Source organism: Saccostrea cucullata, unplaced genomic scaffold (assembly GCF_032062105.1).
Source record: "Saccostrea cucullata isolate Sc308-1 unplaced genomic scaffold, CSIRO_AGI_Scuc_v1 ctg5664, whole genome shotgun sequence".
NCBI lineage: Eukaryota > Metazoa > Mollusca > Bivalvia > Ostreida > Ostreidae > Saccostrea > Saccostrea cuccullata.
In genome coordinates, this window is record NW_026929576.1 from 7,854 (window position 1) to 31,072 (window position 23,219).

The 23,219-nt window shown below is 31.9% G+C and overlaps 1 protein-coding gene and 1 long non-coding RNA gene across 2 annotated transcripts; one reads left to right on the forward strand and one right to left on the reverse strand.

The window, feature by feature from the left end:
• Positions 1-8: 8 nt before the first annotated feature.
• On the forward strand, positions 9-21,270 carry LOC134281265 (uncharacterized; the record flags this gene model as incomplete). Its single annotated transcript, XM_062763742.1, has 4 exons — positions 9-284; positions 11,160-11,372; positions 20,014-20,247; positions 21,190-21,270. Coding segments are annotated over exons 1-4 (631 nt in total), but the record flags the coding sequence as incomplete, so codon positions are not given.
• On the reverse strand, positions 17,131-18,029 carry LOC134281266 (uncharacterized). Its single transcript, XR_009995043.1, has 3 exons — positions 17,769-18,029; positions 17,429-17,498; positions 17,131-17,221 (listed from the first exon to the last, which is right to left on the reverse strand). It is a non-coding gene; the product is annotated as an uncharacterized LOC134281266 (long non-coding RNA).
• Positions 21,271-23,219: the final 1,949 nt, after the last annotated feature.

Sequence of the window (23,219 nt, forward strand, 5' to 3'; positions counted from 1 at the left end):
GTAAAATAAGATTAATCATCCCCAGAATTAAGTACATTCATGTTTAATGGTTTTCCCGTCCTTTAATTGTTTACGCTTAAAAGGAATGTCGACAGTGATGTTTAAATCCCTATATTTACCTTTTTAAGTAGGTCACTTGATAGTCAGCCTTTTAAATCATTGTAGAGTCTTTTCTGGTCGAATGCTTTTGACAAGGATTGTTTTTAATTTTACTTCCTCTTTTGAAATGGCTGTCCTATGGTGGACGTGTCTTATTTCATTACTAGGATTTATTCACTGTTACGGTATGTTGCTGACATTTTATACGCATTTTCACTGATATTTCATTTTTTTTTCACTACATTACTCAAGAGTTCATAATATATCTTGTGACACTTTAATTCTCTTTCGATTAAAGTAATCCAATACATATCAAATTGCAGAATTGTGGTCAACCAATGTAAATTTTCTTTGTTCAACAATTTCATTAAAATAATTTGATGAAATATGTGGATATAACGAACAGCTAGACGAGATTTATGTACTTTTTTATTTGTATATATATGTCTCGATAAATTAAACTTTTATTTATCAATCATTGGTGCAAAGAATTTTTATAATTCTTAATTTTTCACCTAGTGCTTCCAGCCTCAACATCTCTGTTCTAATAAGAGAACAGGCTTCTGTATGATCGTGTAGACATAAGTGGTACATCTATTAACTTTTTTTTTTTAAATAAATGAATAATAATTTTTTTTAATAAATAAATAACAACCGCACCGTGTTGCTACATGTAGAATCATTTTTTGGTGGCCGATCATACATGAAGTTAAATGTCAATATAATATATATATAAAATAAAGATGAGGTGAGGAAAATTGCAAATAGCAAAAAAAAAGGGTTGATTTTATTCAATAGGCCTCATTGCTGATTATAAATTACAGATATAGATTGAATTAAAATGAAAAGGTTAAATACATATTTTGAAGGTGTGTAAGTGTATCAAAATTTAGCTTTAGAATGAACACAAGGGGGGGGGATCAATAATTTTGTTTTGTTACATTGTTATTGTTAAATTGCTGCTTATACCGATTAAAATTAAATTTTATATAATGTTTTTAAAATTAGCAATAGTACGGTACAAAGTTAAAAGCATAGAGGAATACTAACCTAGGCATTATATATAATAATTAAGTATATTCATTTTTGAATATAAACAGACTATTTGTATTTGTGTGTGCGTATATGTGAACAAAAATCAAAAATCTAATAAAGAAAATGACCAGGAAGGAGTTAAGCCAAATTAACATAAAAAGTGACTATCAATTTATGAACTTGGTTAAAGGTGGTTATGACCATGTAAATAAAAACTTTTCGCTGTATTTTCACGATATTTGCAGGAAAAGCTAACTACTCACAATGAAGGATATCACCTCATGCTAACTATTTCTTTATATGAACTTTTGGTAAGAGTACAGTTTTCTGTTGATTTACTAAACATCGATGAAAGTTATGCACGTTTACTCAAAAAATGTCAACGTTTTACATGTAGTTAATTAAATCTAAAATCAAAGGACTGAGAAGACTGGAGGTCATGGAATTACACGCGGCGAAATCTCGTTGAAATGTCTGCCAACAATTAAGATAAAACATTTTTATTGGCTTAAAGGCGTGAAAAAAGTTATTTATATAATGATAGATTAGTTAATCTATATATGCCACTTCTCTGTATTTCCTGATTGACTGCTGCACATAATCGTTGCATTTCCTTATTACTGCATACCTGGTAAATGTTCTAGAAATGATAAAAGCTATATTTGATGCAGTTGGAAAATGCATTTCCTGTTTTCTACAGATACACACGTAACCTTTATAGATAGGGAACTACTGATGGGACGGTTTTGTATATTAACTGTAATTCTCGACCCGAACTTTCAAAAATACATTTTCTGTACGAGTGACATAGGATCATTATAAAGTGTACATGTATTTTAATTTGTTTTTTGGGTATTAATTGAGATGACTAAATCTATTATAATCACACTTTTTTTGATAGCATCGATATAAGATTCGAGAACAATAGTCCTGTCTTAGAACATAAACCGGTAAGGAGGAGAGGGGTTCCTAAATGTCATACATGATTGATAACGGATTTAACCTTCAGGTTTCAAGAGTGCGAAAAAAGCATCAAACCCTTTTGCGCCCATTTTGTACCTAGGATGTAGTAGAATTCTGTAAGTCTATAGATAAATTAAAACATCTAAAATGCATAATGGAAGGAATGGTTAAAAATCCACTGGGGGATTTAAGTGGGGCGTGGGGGCACATGCCCCCTCCCCCCTCCTCCCCCTAAAATTTTCAAATTATGATATGACTAATATTAATAATGCCATATTTTGGTACATAACTAAATAATAAGATAATTATTGTGCCTGGTTTCACTCTTTTAAATACACCAAAAACCCAGGAGCTTCCGGGGGCTTCGCCCCCTGGGCCCCCGTCATTCAAAGTAAGATATGACTAGTGTTAATAATGCCGTTCTTTGGTTCATAACTAGCCAATGCTACTATTAGTAAGTACATGTAAGTAAATAAACCGTTTATTATAGCAGGGACGTACATGTATAATTATATTAACGGGATAGGCAACTCCTTTATCGCCATGTGTATTCACAGGCACCTGAAGTATGGATAATACCCCCCTTTTTTTAATGAAAAAAAAAATGTAAGAGTGTATAATATCTCAAAAATATAAAATTTCCCCGTCAAACACATCTATATGTCGTTATATGCAAGCAGATTGTACTTTTTCTCACGTTTAAAGAATGGCCTTATTCGGTATAATAAAAATACACAAGGTAAGAAACAAAATTTGTAAACAAACGGGGAACCCCTATTTCGAGACAGATTACCAAGGTAATATTTAATGTTACCTATCATAATTTTGCAATCACTCTGTCTGGGAGATGTTCTTTGATTAGTCCCTTTAACCTAAACCCCTCGATTAGCGTTTGATATGCCGTAATCAGACGATTTATTAATCGGATACATAAAATTTTCTCCATTGGCAGCGTTGAAGGAGGTTTTGGAGCTGTTTTTCTGTTTCGCCTTATCTGATTGGTTAGATATTTAAACTGTATTATAAGCCAATCAGATAAGGCGAAACAGAAAAGCAGCTCCAAAACCTCCTTCAACGCTGCCAATGGAGAAAATTTTATGTATCCGATTAATAAATCGTCTGATTACGGCATATCAAACGCTAATAGAGGGGTTTAGGTTAAGGAACGTCCATACTTTTACGGATCCGGTTTTAATTTTACACACCAATATAAAATTCTGATTATCACTTATCTGTTGAAAAAATCTATTTGGATGATTGAAAATAATTTAGCAAGTATGTATTTGTTTATTTTAATGTAATTGAGCATTAAACATCGTTATTTATGGAAATTTTAACACTTTGCACTCTTTCCGTAGGAACTACTGGTATGTCATATGGTAATACACAGACACAAAATTCTTAATTGCCTTTATGGACCTAATGCTTTTTATTTTTTTTTTAAACAAACTAACTTGAGATCTATTTTGATTGATTTTAAAGCCTATATCATCTTTTTAAATTCAACTTTTAAATTTTTTTTGCCAAAAATGATTGAAAAATTGATGTTTAAAATATGGGGGTATACGTGTTCAAAAGCCTGTTTTGTTAAATTTATCTGGTTGAACATAATGAACGATGTGTTTTTGTTAACCTTAGATATAATTCTTAATATTTTTAAAGAAAAAATGGCATCTAAACAATTTCGATTTTGAGAAATATTAAAAACTAAGAAGTATTGAGATTTGTATTTGAAAGACGTGGGCAGATTCAACATCAATTTGTGAATGTTTTGCAATAAAGATTTCAAATATTCTCTTGGTAAATGCATATTTTAGATTTTCTTAAGTTTTAACATAAATTACATGTGATTTGGTGCATAGCTAAATGAAATATGATATCTCACTTCTTTAAGATCAATTTTGGCTGTTGAAGTTTTAGAGGTATGTACTCTGAGACATGTTGTATGAATATTCACCTGCAAAGATATGTCTTTTTTGGGTGTTTTAGTTAGTTTATGAATTATCTAAGGTATTTAGGCCTCACCAATAAAATTTCTTGTTCGTCGGACCCGCGCGCTCGTATTTTATAGATACGTAAAAAATAATATTATTTTAAATTTCCCGCTTCCGGAAATTTTCGTTCCATTTTCCGCCCCATTTTTCATTTTATTTTAAATATTCGGTCATGTCTGCGTTTGGAATTGAGAAGAAAATTTCACATTTCGTCAAAAAAGAGACAACATTGATCAATTTGCATTAGAAAGGACACTTGACACTTTGATCTATTGACTATTGAATTAATATGACAGTATATGTCGTTAAAAATCGGTGCGAACAGGTGATTGGAGTGACACCACCTGCATTCGTTATTAGCTCCAATGATGCACAGCTGCAAGAACTTTTTAAAGCATGCTTTTAGAGATACGACAAGGAAACAAGTAAACCGTATAACTCCATCGTGATCGTGGTGAACTGTGAAGATTGGATAGAGCAGATCTGTTATGTTTAAGGCAGATAAGCCCATCATGGACATAAATCAAATTCTGGAGATGCCGAAATGTAAGTGCAAGGTATCAACATTATTAAGATTAGTAAAAGATGCATATATACATTTTTTCTAATAGGTATGTATTAAAAACTTTGCATCTATTTTATTTTAGGGAGACTTGTTAGCTACTTGACTTTTTGGAATGTTGAGTGTTGAAGCAACTAGTTCCAGCAAGATTGGGTGGTTTTTCTTGAATTTCTACAGTGAAAATAAACTGGACCTAAATAACGAGAACTGTTCATATAGTGCAGACTTATATCAGTCATTCAAGAAGGTCTTCAGTTAAACCACACTGATAGTGCATGAAAATTGTAGGTAGATAATATTTCTATGAAGCAGTATAAAATCGTTTCCATCTCCGGCAATTCTTTAACAGATTCCAGGTTTACATGAACTAATCCCAAGCTATTGTGGATCAGCAAGAAGAAATTAAAGTATCCAATGTGTATGTAAATGATCCGACGAAGTAGCTTCCCATTTTTGGCATGATATTTAAACATATATATCAGTCAACTCTTGAGAATAAAAAAAAACAGTTGATTTTAATGATATTTTCTCATTTTATAACTGATGTTCAACCTTGTTATTTTGGGCTCTATGCCAAGTATTTTATTATATATTGTGAATTACTATATGTATTATAATAATCACTTATCACTGCTGCCATAAATTGTAATGATTAATAGTAATGAGACACACTTGTTGAAGGTTCTACAATGTCCTATTTTTTTATTATGTGAATTAAAATTTGGGGCCATGTTAAGCTTCTGATATTGTGCATAGATGCAGAAAAATAATAATAATAGAAGTGCTGCTGGAATTGGCCACTTTTATGTGATTGTACATAGTCTTGATCACATCATATTTTGTTATCATACATGCAAAAAATGGAGGTAACAAACACTTTTGAACAGTGATAAATCTCATAAATTTATATGTAGTAAACAAAGCAAATCTTGTACAGGGCAAAAACATTGACCCCTGATAACGCCAAAGGTTTGGGGCGCATAGGAGAGTTAATATTCTATATTATTTGTAGATTTATTTACAGAATTTTTGTACCTTTATGAATTGAAGAACCTGTATTAAATGCCCTAATGATACTCTATTTTTTGAAATTATCATTTTACATATGGAGTCAAGTCATTTTATATGTAATAAAAGTGAGAAACCATTGTAACAGTATTGTTATGACTGCTTTGTTTATGTACGAATATGGAATATTGAATGTTTTACATGATCAGGGGAATTGAAAGAGATTTCATAGTGATTTACTCTAGAAATGTAATGGAAATAAAAAATATATTATCGCTCGCTCCGTTATTTTACTTCACCGCCTGGAAATTATGTTGGTTAAAAATAATAATATTATAATTATCAAATCGCTCGCTCGCCCCAATTTTTAGGGGTCAGTTGTCCGAAGAACAAGAAATTTTATTGGTGTGGCCTTATATAAAAAAATTAATAGTTTGACAGAAAATTTTGAAAGTACGGACCTACCTTAAAGAGACTAATCAAAGAACATTTCCCAGACAGAGTGATTGCAAAATTATGATAGGTAACATTAATTATTACCTTTGTAATCTGTCTCGAAATAGGGATTCCTCGTTTGTTTACAACTTTTGTTTCTTACCTTGTGTATTTTTATTATACCGAATAAGGCCATTCTTTAAACGTGAGAAAAAGTATAATCTGCTTGCATATAACGATATATAGATGTGTTTGACGGGGAAATTTTATATTTTTGAGATATTATACACTCTTATATTTTTTTTTCATTAAAAAAAAAGGGGGGGGGGGGTATTATCCATACTTCAGGTGCCTGTGGTGTATTCACCCAAAACATCACGCACAACACTACATGTACAAGGTTTTCAAACTACATTTACTCGTAAATAGGGTGTTTTCTGATTAATATCACTTATTCATTTTATGTATAGAATTGATATTTAATAGATTTTAAATTGAAGCATAAAGAAGGTGGGCGCATTTGGCGTGTGATCTGCAGGAATCATTTGTACGAAACATTTATGGTTTAAATGCCCATGATTTGGTTGGCTGAACATAGCTGGCCAGATTTTACAAACACGTCCATAGGGTATTTTTTCATTTAGTTTGAAAGTGTGAGATTGTAACATTTTTGTCCGTTTTTCCTAGGGGGTACTATACTATAGTATTGTTTCACAAAAAATACACACCTGAAATATTTAATCGCGGCATATAGATGCATGATACACATGTACGTGTACATGTACATTAAAGAATAGAAGATTATAATTGATTTCGCTCAAGAACCATACTGAACCAAAATTTATCTAATTCAAAATTTTGATACATCAGTTCATAAAACAAAACTGACAAAATAAATGGTTGTTTGCCTGAAAAAAAAATTAACGCCCCATGCCAGGCTCGACTCAAAAACTTTTCGCTCTCAGTGCACTGGACAGGTAGCCCAACTTACTGAGCTATCACCGTTATGCACATATAACTATTTTTAAAGGCAAAGAAGCACCACATTCACACATTTGGATTTTTTTGGGAAAAGTTCATTTTTCGTTGTCTCTGGGTCTTCTCTCCATTTTTTAAAAAAAATGTATTTGTTTCTTTGAATGAAAATACACACAAATAACGTTTCAAAATCATGGAGAGAAGACGCAGAGATAGAAAATTTTTAGAAAAACGTGTTTAAAATGTACCATTTTGTACCAAATGTCTGATCTGGCCAACTTTCATGTTATTTTTTAGCAAATCAAAGCTCAATTTCTGGAAAATATTTTCCTTTCCTGTTGCACAGGAACCCGATAAATAAAAAAAATATTAAAATTTCATGTGGCATGTCGATAAAATTTTCACTTTTCAATTACGCCCAGATTCCTGCCGAATACCAATCAAAAGCCCCCTCGTTCTTTAAATATAAATCAAATATTAAGAAAACAAACACCGAAATCGGTGATTTCTCGGAAATTTTGAATAAAACAAAATTACTACCAAGATAAGGAATATAATCCGTGCTAGAAAACAAATCTTGACTGAATATTTGATAGATAATTAAAGGTTTTGATCTGAATTATGTGATAGTATAAGAGATATAATAATTAATTTAAAAATCTTTAATAAAAAAAAAAAAACTTACGAAATCCCGTCAGTATATATAGGTCCATGATTATAGTGGCTTGTGTTATAATACAAGTAGGAACATTCAATAGAATTGATATTCAAACACCGGGCCTATGTTTCACTTTAACAAAAAATGAAAAATAATTACTATTACAGTGCCTGGTTTTACTCTTAAAATACACGGAAATCCAGGACCTTCCGAGGGCTTCGCCCCCTGGGCCCCAACCAGGGCTTCGCCCTGGACCCACTGGGGGCCTTAAGGCGGCCTCCAGAACCCTTGCCTAAAAAAAAAATATCCACGCCCCCCCCCCCCCTCTTATCACAAATCCTGTATCCGCCCATGAAATCTACTCCATTTTTATGCAGTGCCGCTAGGAAAGAGAGGTCTTAACTTTTATACATGTGTATACATATACATATAGCTGAGATGGCATTTCTAAATAAATAATTATATCATGCAGCACAAGTAGCTAAATAACATCAAAGCCATTTTTACGATGCTATTTAATCTTACTAAAAGATTTATATTTAAATGCAACTGCTCTGAGTTTTATGTATTGACTATTCACATGAATATGGATAGTCAACGTGTACTCGCATTGATATTTTTATGCTGCATATCAATTATTCTTTTCAATTTCATACGGTGTGCATTTTGTAAAGATTTACATTCAAAATATGCAAAATGTGGATTCATCAAAATTCACGTCAAAAAATTATCTTAGGTCTTTAACTTAAATTTTTTTTGCATTTATTACACAATTTTTTGATCATTACATTCAGAAACACGCATAGAAATTTGATGTGTATAGACCTACCCTCATTTTTTTCTTAAACTGACGACCATCTCTGAATCACGTGACTTAGGCGATCGATGTTGAAAAACAAACACCAAAATCATTAAATAGAATGATTATAGTTATATAAAATCACATTTAAAAGTGATTTTATCGTAGGCCGGAAAATGACCTTATAGAGAATCAACCTTAAATTGTAATCGTTTACGGAAGAATAAATCACACCAGCAAGTTCTTATCCTCATATATTTCATATGCGCCGAATACTAAGCTATGTAGCAACCTCTAATGATACAAAATATCATTAAATGTTGCAATGCAACGTTTAATGTAATTTCTAAATCATAGCATAAGTAGTTGACCTTTTTCAATCGCTTAATGATAAAATTCTTTCATTAACACTGTAAGCGCCGATTCAGCATTAGCGGTTGAGAATGTCAACCATTAATGCTATAAATTATGACAAGAAGCGTTGCATTGCAACGCTTAATGATATATCTATCATTTAGCGGCGCTGTAGCATTAGTGGTTGTTACAAAGCTATGAGACTATAAATGGGCATAAAGAAAGGCGTCAAACGTGGAGAAAAGAGAATAAATATACATAAATGCGTTTTTTCCAATATTTTACATACCTCGCATACCAGAAACTGCATGGGCGGTTTTATTAAAAACACTCCAAAAATAATTAAGACTGTTATCTATTCGATCAGATTTTGATGTCAGGCTCTAAATACTGAAAGTTTTCCGTATTTTCCGTATTTATATCAAATTTTTAACTTACGTAAGTTAAACTTTTGGGACTGCTACCTCTTGGTGCATGACAGATTTTTAGTCCCAATCAAAACGTTTTCTAAGCTTTTAAGTGGTGTTTGATCACGATAGAATTGTCGTAAATATTATATTATTCCTAAATGTGCATAAAGTTTACAAAAAATGTTCAAAAAAATCTTTTGAGCAAAAACTTCAAAACTACGTGTTTTATTTATTTTTTCATGGGTTTGTATAAATGCTGATTATCTGATTGATCAGGTAGACTAGCACCTTGTTTATTCCGTGCATTTATAGCAATTCACGGTTATCGCTCTTGACTTCCTTACCGTAAATCTGGAAATTTTTGCTGTAGATAAATTTTTAGCAAATTAGCGAGTTCATTGCATTCGCAAAAATATTTTTCTTAAAAATAAATTACAATAAGAAAATGCAAACAAAGCAGCGGTCATTCGCAAAATTTTGAGACGTAAAAATTAATCAACAGCTTTTTTGACCCTAATTCGCAAAATAAAATCGACGTAAAAATTTCCAGATTTACGGAATTTAGAGATCTTCCGGACATGTTAATTGAAGGTCAAACTTAAAAAAAAAAATGAAAAAAATAGAGATTGATTCGAACACTTTCCTTACTAAACGTCGATTTAAAGAGTTCCTCTCTAACAATTACAACAGGTGTAACCGATTGGTCATCGTCGGAAACCCACGAATGATCTCGTCTTTACTTATCACCCGTGGGCAAACTCCCTGAAAAATCGTCGTATGTAATTAAATATGCATGGGTCATTTGATTGGCCGCATTACAGAGTCGCGATGCGAAACAACGAATCACAGTTCACGTTACGTATGCATGTTCGGCATTGCCAAAAACAAGAAAAACTCATTCCAAAGTTAACACAGCTGATAAATCCACTCACCGCTGTATTTTGCAGTAATAGAAAGAGGTACTCATATAATATTTGACGGATATTAATGTCAGTGGCCTGTACGAATTGACTTTCATTGTTTAAATCAAACTTCGCACGTTTTAACGAGCGTCAAAATATTTACCATAAATAGCAAAGTAATAAACGTACATGTATTTTTGAAATTGAAGAGTTCCAACTTTCTGATTGGTTAACTGAAAACAACAAATTAGCATATTTTACGGCAATATTTCGGCGAGTTTGCCCACGGGTGATAAGTAAAGACGAGATCACCCGTGGGTTTCCGACGATGCCGATTGGCAAGAGATCATCACTTCTCCATGACACTTTATTCCACTTCTGATGTTTTTGAGGTCTGCCTGTGCTCTGCTAATATTTTTTTTAATGTTTAATGGACTTTTTAACTTGAATACTGTTATCTCAACATATTCTTTGAACAAGGTGACAACATACGAAGCATCACTTAGGAAAGAGCATAGAGGTATCCAATATTGCTACGGTTGCGAATGACGTCACACTTATTGCACAAGGATAAACGAACACACACATATGCTTACACACAGATAAGTAAAATAATATATCCCTTCCCAAACCACTGGGAGCAAGAGGGTAATAACAAGTCAGTCTGGGCAATTGGGAGTCGAGAATCCTTGAATGGCTTTGGTATGAAACTGGACATTACAGATAAAATAGGACTGTATACTTTTAATGATTTATTAAAACAGAAAAGATCATACCACGAAAATCATTTATAATTTTTTAAATTAGCTGTTTTTGTTAAATATTGTTTTTGTTATGTGTGCTTTGTTTATATTTTTTCATACAAGGATATTTGTCAAAGAAGAAGTGGATTAAATGGAAAAGATCAGTTAAAAAATCGTAGTTATCTATCATAACAAGGTTTTCTTGAATTTTCATTACAGTTAATCTCTGTACAACTAAGACGAATGTTCAAGCAACACAAAGTTCCACACATCTAACCCAAAATGCAGCTCTAGTAATTGATAGCAACGTGCAGCAAAATTATGGAAATTGTGCACATACTAAAGCAGATCAGCCATCTCCAGCATGGGTAAAAGTGGATCTTGGAGGAATCTATTCTCTGTCATATGTTGTGATCTACTACAGAAATGAAAGTAATATTTCGTTACATTATTGCATATAACATGTATAAAAAAGAAATACTTATATATTGAATGAGATCGTATTTAAAGAATTGTTTGCCGACCCGCTCCGAACCGTATTGTCGTACTCAAATGATTTAAGGTTTAATTAACTCCATTTAATTTTTATTCATTTGTGAAAAATTGATTTTGAAAATTCAGCTTTAATTTTGAAATTTTCTTTCAAACATTTTAGTTTCCGTTCATTTTCCCTACAGCCTATCACTGAACTGAAATTTGGTATACCGATTTTTTATAAGAATATCTAGGTCAAGTTCTCTTTTGGGCACGATCCAGCCATTTCTGAGAGAGCTCTGCGCCTCTACTTAGAAAAATTCCAACTTTTTAGGGGAAGGGGTAGAGTGTTTTAATAAACATTTCTTGTTTCAAAGTAGTTGGTCTGATAAAGTGCATGTAATGCACCACATAAACCAGTTTCAAAATCTTCGTTGAATCTTCGTTGTGTACATATAATTATATCGTTTCGAAGACATAATTATACGTGTACATTGTACAAGTAAAATTGAAACAAGGCATCGAAACCGGTGCAAAAAAAATAATACATTCAATTTGCATCAGTACAAAAGCGTATATTTCCGTTCTTTAAAAACAACACGTCAAATTGCAATAAAGATGCAGTGTAGATAGTACATACAGTGTAACTGTAAATTAAATCATGTGTCGATAGTAAATTAACAGGAGCACCGCATAGCGGATCCCCTCACCGCAGGAACTTTAACGGTCATTGAACGATAACCGGTAATATTATTGTCAATACGAGAATAAAAAATTCAAGAGGAACGTAAAAGAAGATACAACCATCTAACTAACTTCAAAATAAGCTTGGTTAGAAAAAACAGTTTCTCATACCTGATTGTTTCATGTTTCTATTTAGAGCCTTTTTTAGAAAGTCTGGAGACAACTCTATAAACAAAATCATAAAATTGATATTATTTCCGTCCCGGAGGTGACGTCATTAGAACGCAAAAAAACATAAGGTCTCAGCAATATAACATAAAGCATGAAAGTTTTATGGAAATTCATCAAGCCGTTTCGAGAATTTGCGTGCAAAAAATCGGTTTTAAAAATTATAACTAGATCTTTTTTTGCAACGAGTAGGTCTTCCGTCTGATTTTCAGAAGCAATGCTTGTAAGATTAGAAGTTGTCGAAGTTGATGAAAATCAACAGAATATGCGGTCAGATGTACTGTGTGACATTTATAACCCAGTTCAATACCAATATCTGTGAAAATAAGCAAATTTGAAAACATGTTTTGCCGGAAGTGACGTGGAACAACGCATATTGACAATTTGATAAGCTGCAAATTGTCACTTTGACCAACTTTGTTTCTTTGACATAAGAATGATATGGAGATAACGAATAGTATTCAAACTCAAAGTCCATAAAACAATACAAAATAAGAGCAGAGCAAATACGGACCCCCGAAACAACAGAGGTAGGATCAGGTGCCATAGAGGAGTGAGCATCCCTTGCCGACCGGTTACATCCGCTGTGTGCTCCTTGTCATAATCAGGAAATAAGGGAAAAATCCGTCGTCAATTCAGTGTATAAATAATGGACTAACAATTAGTATGAAAAACGTCAGTCAGCATTTGATTCAATGATAAACTGTATTTGCTGACAAGGTCATTGTATCGACCATTAATCTTACGAAATGATGACTTTCAACGAGACTGCTGATATTCTGGATTCTTGATCAACTTGGTTGTCAATAATTTACCTCGGTTCAGAAATTGTTCATACGTAGAGCAAGCTCTTGCGTATCGAATCAACTGAGATATATATACTCCGTATGCAGGTGATGAAGGTATATTGCTGCATATGTAAGGGAAGTTGACGATAGAAAAGTTAAAGTCATCACGTTTATCATATAGTTTGGTTGTTAGCTTACCATTAGTGTCTTTTTCAAGTAAAATATCCAAGTATGAAACAGAAGTGTCAGACTCTGTGGTATCTTTTATCTCAAGCTCACCAGGATATATCGTATCGACATAGGAATGAAAATTACCATGTTAATTGACAATACGTTGTCGATATATCTAAATGTGACATTCTCAACAACATCTGTTCTAGATGCTTTTTAATAAAATATTAACATGTAAAAAGATATTGTAGGTAAAGTACTCAAGAGTTTTTAATTCCCGATACGACTTTATCGAGCCATAGCAGAATTTCCTGAAAAAAAAGAAGTGTGTCTGTCACATAAGCACATGCCACTCTATCATTGCTGAAAATGCTATGTTTCTGTCTAAAAGCACTTTGACGTCATCAAAGCAAAAATATGTATATATGTTTATCTAGCTTTCTAGCTCACCTGAGCCAAAGGCTTAAGGGAGAGCTTTTCTGATCAAAATTTGTCCGTTGTCTGTCGTTTTCGTCGTCGTCGTTGTCGTCGTTGTCGTCGTTGTCGTTGTTGTAAACTTTTTACATTTTCATCTTCTTCTCAAGAAGCACTGGGCCAATTTCAACCAAACTTGCTACAAAGTATCCTTGGGTAAATGGGATTCAAGTTTGTTCAAATGAAGGGCCGCGCCCTTTTCCAAGGGGAGATAATTATGAATTAGAGAAAAATTAATGGCATTTTTAAAAAATCTTCTTCTCAAGAACCACTAGGCCAGGAAAGATGAAACTCATGAGGAATCATCCTCAGGTAGTGTAGATTCAAGTTTGTTCAAAACATGACCCCCGGGGGTAGGGTGAGGCCAAAATGGCCGATCAAAGTTTTACATAGGAATATATAGGAACAATCTTTAAAAATCTTCTTCTCAAGAACCACTGGGCCAGGAAAGATGAAACTCATGTAAAAGGGCCAATTCGAATCATCCTCAGGTAGTGTAGATTCAAGTTAATTAATATTTCTTCAAATCATGACCCCCGGGATTAGGGTCGGGCCAAAATGGCTGATCAATGTTTTACATAGGAATATATAGGAAAAATCTTCTCAAGAACCTCCCCGTGGGGATTCGGGTTAGAATAGGTCCTCAGTACCCCCTTGCTTGTCGTAAAAGGCGACTAAATGGGGCGGTCCTTCAGATGAGGCCGTATAAACCGATGCCCCGTGTCACAGCAGGCGTGGCACGATAAAGATCCCTTCCTGCTCAAAGGCCGTTAGTGCCGAGCATAGGCCTAAATTTGCAGTCCTTCACCGGCAATGGTGACGTCTCCATATCAGTGAAATATTCTGGAGAGGGACGTTAAACAGTATACAATTAATCAATCTTCTCAAGAACCATTGAGACAAGAAAGATGAAACTCATGTGGAATCATCTTCAGGTAGTGTGGATTCAAGTTTCTTCACATCATGACCCCCGGGGGTAGGGTGGGGCCAAATAGCCGATAAAAGTTTGAAATAGGAATATATAAATAAAACCTATTTAAATCTTCTTTTCAAGTACTTCAAAGCCATGCTTAGTGATATTTATAGGGAATCATCCTCAGGTATTCTAGATTCTAGTTTGTTAAAATCATGACCCCCTTGGGGGTTAAAATTCAAGCCCCCTCCCCCTTCCTGCCCTCAGTTAAGTTTCAGTTTTGATCTAATATGTGCTTTTTCCTAGCCAATTGCTCAGGTGAGCGATGTGGCCCCTGGGTCTCTTTTTTTTATGTTCTATCAGTCCTGAAAGTATCATAAAAATCGAACGAGCCGTTTCCGATTCAGAAATTCTAGCTGATAAAGTATAATGAAGGATCCCTTCCAAATTTTGTTCCAATGTATTTATCATATTAAATTAGTGCATAGTTATGATCAGTGCCTATACAATAATTGTGAATATCATTTAAGCCACGCTCTATCGATAACATAGTAAATAAACATAAATTATTGGAAGGTATTCATTTTTGCTCTTGATAAATACCGGGGTATGAAAACTAACTAATTGCAATGGTGGATAAGCAAGAATAATTCTCCCAAAATTATGACCCCATTCCCGCAGTACTGGTGTTTCTGGTAGGAAAGTGTGGCATCTCCTAAAATTTTATTGTAAATTCTGTCTGTTCCTAGTAGGTAGAATAAGTATATACATGTAGTTATGATGAGCAAGAGTGCTTCTTACAAAATTTTAAAAGCACAGGTCACAGGATCAGGGCTATGGTTTGACAAGGGGAGTTTATGTGCATAGTTATGATTAGAGAGTACCTGATCAAATAAAAAATTAATTGGCTCCTGAATCAGCTCTGCTGTTAGGCTAGGACTGCGTTGCTTTAAATACATGGAGAAAACGATCGAACAGTATTCAAGCTAAAAAGTCCATTAGACAATACAAATCAGTAGCAAACTAACACAGACCTTTTAAATACCGTATACGTGAAAATTTTAGCGAAACGCAATTTTATAATTAGCTATTTGTCCTTAAAAATTGGTATTTTATTTTAAGCGAGATGTAATTTTAGCGATTTTAAAAAGCTTACTAAAGAAGCTATTACAAAAAAGCGCAATTAATTTTTAATACTTTTAATATTCCATGGAGCCAAAATGAATTTTAACTACCTTATATATATATATTGGATTCAGAAACTTCATTAGAGTCGTTACAAACAAAGGTACATTGCAAGTTTCATTAAATGCTCAACCAAGCTTCTTTCGTTACTCCTCACTAAGATATTGACAGTAGGGAAGGAAAAACTTCAAGAGTACTGTGCAACTATATATTCAAGAAGTGGTGTGAATCAGATGTGGATATTAAAAAATTCTGCAGAACTTTTGGACAATTTGAAATTACAAGACTTTACAAAAAGAATAAACAAAACGGAACTCATTAAATATTCTTCAAATACCGGGATAGCCGAATATCAGAGATAAAACTAGCCATTTTGTTGAAAAATAGTAAAAAAAAGTTATTTTATCATTTTTTTCTTTTGTTTAAAGTCTGCATAGTCATAGTGATAAATTGGGACAACCCAGCTAACACAGAAACATTTTTAAAATGTTCTTAAAACATTTTCAAAATGTTGCGAAAACATTTTTTAAAATGTTTTAATCACGTGATTTTGTATGTTTTTTTAAAATGTTTTTAAAACATTTTAGTGAAATATTTCAGCAAATGTTATCAGAACATTTTCTTAAAATGTTGCAATAACATTTTCAGCAATGTTTCAATCACGTGATTTTGTATGGTTTTTTTTAAACGTTTTTCAAACATTTTAGTGAAATATTTCAGCAAATGTTTCCGGAACATTTTCTTAAAATGTTACAAAAATATTTTTCAGCAATGTTTTAATCACGTGATTTTGTATGGTTTTTTTTTTACACGTTTTAAAAACATTTTACAATATATTTTAACAAATGTTATCATAACATTGTTTAAAAATGTTACAAAAACGTTTTTAAAAATGTTTTATTCACTTTAATTTCAATAATTTGTATGGTTTTTAAAACGTTTTTAAAACATTTTAACATGTTTAAGTTGAATGTTACCATGGTTACCAAAGTATTTTTACTGAAATGTAACTTTTTCTCATTAAATAATGTTGTATTTATATTTTAAAAGAAATAAACACAAATTATATTTTATGTTTGAACCTTTAATACAAACCCATAATCAATATGTAAATCACATTTAAGTTCCATTAACGGTACAAGTTTTACTTATTAATAAATTTTTTTGTTCAAGTCAGCGGGTTTTAAAGGGTGAAAACGGCGTTTAATCCAATCACTGAATTTTAAAAGAACAGAATCACGGAAATCCTATGTTCACTGTATACATGTAGGTCGAACAGAGCGGCGGATCTAAAGTTAGACGTTAGAATCACATACACTGAAAACGCTGACAAGGAATCTGCCCTTTAGAAAGAATAGCACGGCCTGTAAAGATAAGGAAAATTCATCGTTCTAAATCTTATGTATCCTAAGATCATCAATGAAAATATACAAAAAATATTTTTTTAAAAATTATATATATATCACAATTTAAGATCTTTCCACTTTTGCATTAATAAAATTTAAGCATAAAAATATTTACTATGACAATAATCATGATAATATTATTGAATAGTAATAGTATTTACGTACACCTTTGCCTTCACTAACGGCGGGTCTTTTGAATGTGGGAATTTAAACGGATGATGGAACTAACACCATGCTGTAAAGTAATTTTATTTTTAAATAAACATATTGCTTGATGATTTTAAACATTTCACAAATACAACAAATACATACTAGTATTTGAATCAAGGATATAACTGTATTGCCTTAAGTATGTAATATTCAATTCAAATACATATGTACATGTATAACCTAAACGATTTGTCTTTCCTACATACATTTGTATACAATAATTGATCATGCACTAGTAGTATAAAAGTCATTTTAAATTATCTTTTAAGGTCTATGTTAAAAGAATAATTCTTACCATTCAGAGTTAATAAATCCCGAGGTTATTTTTGTGGTTTATACGATGCAAAGTCTTCACATTCAAATCGGCAAGGAGTAAGCGCGCACATCTTGTTTACCAGAATTCAAATTTGGCCTAGATGAGCTGCAAACCACTATACACTATAACGCGCTGCCCAGCAGGAGAATTACATAACAAGGTTATCATGACACTGAAGCTGACCAGTGTGCCAATCCTTATCTAAGGCCTCAGAGTTAAATTCTGGGGGTGGATCACAAATTTGACATTTTTTAAGAAAAAATACAAAAAGTATATTATTATATGTTTTTTTTTAAATTCATTTATTCATATTTAAATTTGTTTTCCTATCCTTTCATTTATTGACTTTTTGACGGATTTTGTTAATAATCAATAAGCCAAAAATAGAAATAATTATAAACTATACCAAAAAAAAATCTTTCAAATAAAAATTGCAATTCCTCATTTCAACACTATTCTCTCTCTATATTTTTTTCTTTACAAACTCAATTTTAGAAAAGTTGCAATCATACATTATTTGAATTTTGAAAAAACATTTTGAAAGTAACATTACAAAATGTTGTACATGTAGCAATGAAAATGAGGTCTCTTAAAGAGAAAACACAATAAATTGAATGTTCTAAAAACATTCTCACAACATACCCCTAAAATTACTAAATGAATTATATAAACGTTTTAGAAACACTTAGAAAATGTTACCAAAAATGTTGAAAAAATATATTTACGTAAAACGTTTCAGTTGTAGTGAAAAGAATAATTTTATTTAGTAATTTAAATAAACATATTCACTGCCTAAAATACCCGGAATTGAACGTTGATCTAACAGCGATATTTAGAATGTTTTAAAAGAATTTTTAAAATGTTCCTTCTAAATGTTTCAGAAACGCAATATGCAATATTTCCAATTTACAGAAATATAATAATTCATTTCATGTTTAAAGAATGTTTTTAAAACGTTATATAAAATCTTAAATATATAAAAGATAGACATACTTTTTGAGTCATTTTTAAAAATCTTCAAAAACATTTAATAAAAGTGTTTTTTAAACAATATTACAAATGTTCTAAAAACATTTTGACAATGTTCCATCCAAATGTTTTAGAAACATATTCATACAATGTTTCAGATTTATGGAAAAGAAACGTTTCATTCAATGTTTTAAGAACGTTTTTAAAACGCAACATAAAATCTTTAATATTTGAAAGCTAAACACACCTTTTGAATCATTTTTAAAACATTTTAAAAACATTATAGGAAAATGCTCTAAAAGTATTTCATAATAAGCTTCTTGAAAACATTTTAAAAATGTTTTAGAATGTTATAACAGGAAGAGGAAATGTTTTTAAAAATATTTTTTAAAATGTTTAGTCTGAAATGTTTCAAAAAAAACCTTTTTTCAACGCAAATAAGATGTTATGAAAATATTTTGTGCTACCTGGGAAGTAGAACCACTTTATTAGCTGTAAATGAGTACAAAGAACTAGTTGTTTTTTTTCAGCTCTAGTGAATCTCGGCTGCAAATCTTCATTTATCACTTCATTTTCGACTTCAATCGACCCTAAAAATTATACATTTTACTAAATTGCAAGTGACTGTAATATTCCTTTGGCAAACTGAATGAGATTTCTGCAGATTTTGGTAAGCTAAAATTGAGTCCTTCGGAGCAGGATGATGCATCTTAATGAAATAAATGAAATATTTATGCATACTATTAGTATTAACTGAATGAAGAAAGAAACTTACGTCTTCTAGCTTATAATCACGTCCGTTATGCAGAGAAGGGAATGTTAAAGATAAATCATAGAATAATTAAATTTCGATCACAGCAGTTAATTCCTCGAATAAAACTTGAGGCGCTGCGAGAAATTCATAAAACGATATATGTACGAGTAACCCGTATAACAGCAAAATCAATGTTTTCCTTAGGGACATCCGAAGTCTCAGAACAAAAAGTAAAATAGAAAATGCACAATGGTACTATGTAACCAAGATTCTTTGAAAGTTTCATTAAATTCAATTTCTTTCAGTGATATAAGAGGAGTTGCGGATAAGAAATTAAAGAAAAACGCAGAGCGTAACAGACTTGAGTACAGGTAGACAGACGGACGGACGTTCAGACGGACAAATGTCCCGATCACTATATACCCTCCTACTTTTTTATGCGTGGTGTATTATAAAAAAATAATGTGTTCTCTATATGTTTGTATTTTTCCTCTTATCTAGGAAACTGGAAACCTTATAGGTTTAGAAACTATCATTTGAATGTTTCAAAAACCTCAGATTCAGAGGGAATAAGATGTTACACTGACGTCACGCCTGACACAAAAGTACCAAATGACACACAAACCATCTTCTGTAAGGAACAGGCGAGATACGTTATCATTGAAACCAATTATGACACTCCTAATGATTCTGCAAATGGACCTATACTTGAAATTTGTGAAATCGAAGTATATGGTAAGTTCTCAATTAGTTAATCTACTAGTTAAAAGTAGTAACTCCGATTCATTTTATTCTTCCTTTTCAGACAAAAAATTTTAAGATATTAACTTGGATTGTACATTGGTAATTAAAGCAACAAGTCGTCTTCAAATGCTTTTTTTTGGGGGGTGGAGTTGCAATTGTACTGTCATCGTTCAAAAGTATTGAAAACCCCTGAGAACAAAAACATTAAGAGTATGATGAAAAAAGAGAAGCTTTTAAAATGATTACGTTACGCAGTACAGTTTAGGTGGCCAATGGAAATATCGGAGATTTTTTTAAGATGTCAAAATACAAACGAAGGTTGATCAAAAAGTTCGCAAATCATCTCTATATTTACAAAACCACAATTCATATCCGAATGAAATTTGGCACGCGTTCTAGAAAAAGCATATGTAGTGAAATGTTTTGCACCATGTTTTTGAAGTCACAATGTGAAACACACGTCAATTTGTAGCTCGCTTGTGACACAAAATGGTTGACTCAGTCGTGTTCGAGCAACGAACGACTGTACATTTAAACGTACATATGAGAAATTCCTTGCAGAAGCATATAATAATTCGTACATTTAATGTTACTCGATATTTATGTTGTTGTTGATTATCTTATTCATACATGTACAATGTTTTAAAGTAATTCCTAAATGTAGTTTAACATGTTTAATAAAAAAGTGTTCTTTTAAGTAAAACTTGTAATATTTAACAGTACTATTATTTTCCCAAAAAAATATCCGCTCAAACAACATGTATATTTCACTATGCATAATAAATCAATAAAAAAATTCAACTGATATCTATACTGTGCCTAAAGAATTATCTGGATCAAATATACTTTGAAAAAAGCTGAGTCAGAGTTCAAAATTTCTGAAAATTTTGTATGCAGATATTTTTTAAGAAAATTATTATTATTTTTTGTAAGGTTGTGATATAGGTCGTTATGGACAAGGGTGCAATAGATGTGTGGGTTGTTCGAACTGTGACGTCAATACAGGTATATGTGGTAAGTGTAATATAAAGTTTTTTTTTTATATATTAGTTTTGTTTTGTTTTTTTTTTTATTATTTCTACTTTATACATGTTAATGTTATAGAGAGGTTTATAATTTTGGAATGTCTTTTAAGTCCAAAACATAATGAATTTCTGCCTTTTAAAGCAAACTAAATTTTTAAAGAAATATCGTAAACTAACTCATATAAAAACCCACACATATATAGTATTTGACAATTCCGCCCACTTTCTTACTTGGCTGTCGATTCAGTAAAAATTCCGAAGGTAGTAAAGAGGGTGTTGAAGTTCTTTTGTTATTTTCCCTAAATGTATAGCAGATTAAAAAATATGCCAAAGGCTCGGCCGAAGGCTCAAGGAAGCTTTTCTGATCAAAAATTGTCCGTTGTTTATCGTCATCGTCGTCGAAGTTTTCGTTGTTGTTGTAAACTTTTTCGCATTTTCATCTTCTTCTCAAGAACAAAACTTGCTACAAAGTATCCTTGGGTAAAGGGGATTCAAGTTTGTTCAAATGAAGTGCCACACCTTCTTCCAAGGGGAGATAATTATGAATTTGTGAAAAATTAATAGAATTCTTTAAAAATCTTCTCAAGAACCATTGGGCCAGGAAAGATGAAACTCGTGTTGAATCATTCACAGATAGTGTACATTCATATTTGTTCAAATCATGACCCCCAGGGGTAGGGTAGGGCCAAAATAGCCGATCAAAGTTTTACATATAAATATATAGGAACAATCTGTAAAAATCTTCTTCTTAAGAACCTTTGGGACGGAAAAGATGAAACACATGTTGAATCATCCTCAGGTGGTGTACATTCAAGTTTGATCAAATCATGACCCCCGGGGGTAGGATGGGGCTACACTGGCCGATCCAAGTTTTACATAAGTATATATAGAGAATTCTTTAAAATCTTCTTCTAAAGTTCATTTTGGATCTGATTTGTCCTTTTTCCTAGCTCAGGTGAGCAATGTAACTCCTGGGCCTCTTGTTTAAAATGCAACAGTGTATAAAGCATGCACAATGTGGAACTTTATTTGGAAGCTGCGTATTGACTTCCAATTTGTCATTAATTGAATGGTTAATTAGTCCCGCAACAAAAATTATCAGATGGAATCCCCATTTGTTATAAATAATTGCCTCCTTGAAACTGAATAATTTTGATATCAGCACAAAGGAATTTTCATGAAAACTACCATTTCCGATTTTTTTTTTCAAAGAGGCACATTTTTGAAAAAAGCTAAAATTTAATAAAAATTATTCTCCATACTAAATTCCAAATGTTTGCATTGTTACAACGCACTTTGAAAAATTACGCACTTTGAAAAAAATTTTCAAAGTGCGTTAAAATTTGGGACCAAGCTAACGCACTTTGAAAAAAATAATTTTTTTTCAAAGTGCGTTAATATCGACCATATTAACGCACTTTAAAAAAAAAGTAAAGATTCATCAATATTATTATATTATCAATATTCCTTCAAATAATCGGTATGATAAATAACAGATCCTGGTTTGATAACTTTTTTATGATAAAGTCATTGTAGGACCTGAAATATTGACGTTTAAAATATTTAAGGTTTTGATAAAATAAAAAGGAAAATTAAAGGGTCTTGAAAAAAGAGTGACGATTGTTTAAATTCATTTATTCGTTTCTTCTTTTTTTTTTAATTCTAGTCTTTGATAAGTATATGTAAAGGTGTATATGAAAATTCTTTCTCTCTCATACGTTTTACTGTACTAAAAAAATTCTAGTTTTCATCTGTTTTAATTAACTCATTTATTATTGAAAGTTTTCAACGCCATACCAGTTAGGTATATACATAATTATATGAATGCTTTGAGTATTGTAAATAAATATGTTTTGTTATATAAATCATTGTTCAACTCTCACCCTACTTATCTAAATAGTATGTTTGACTTCCAGTGTAATAATCGATACAATCTTC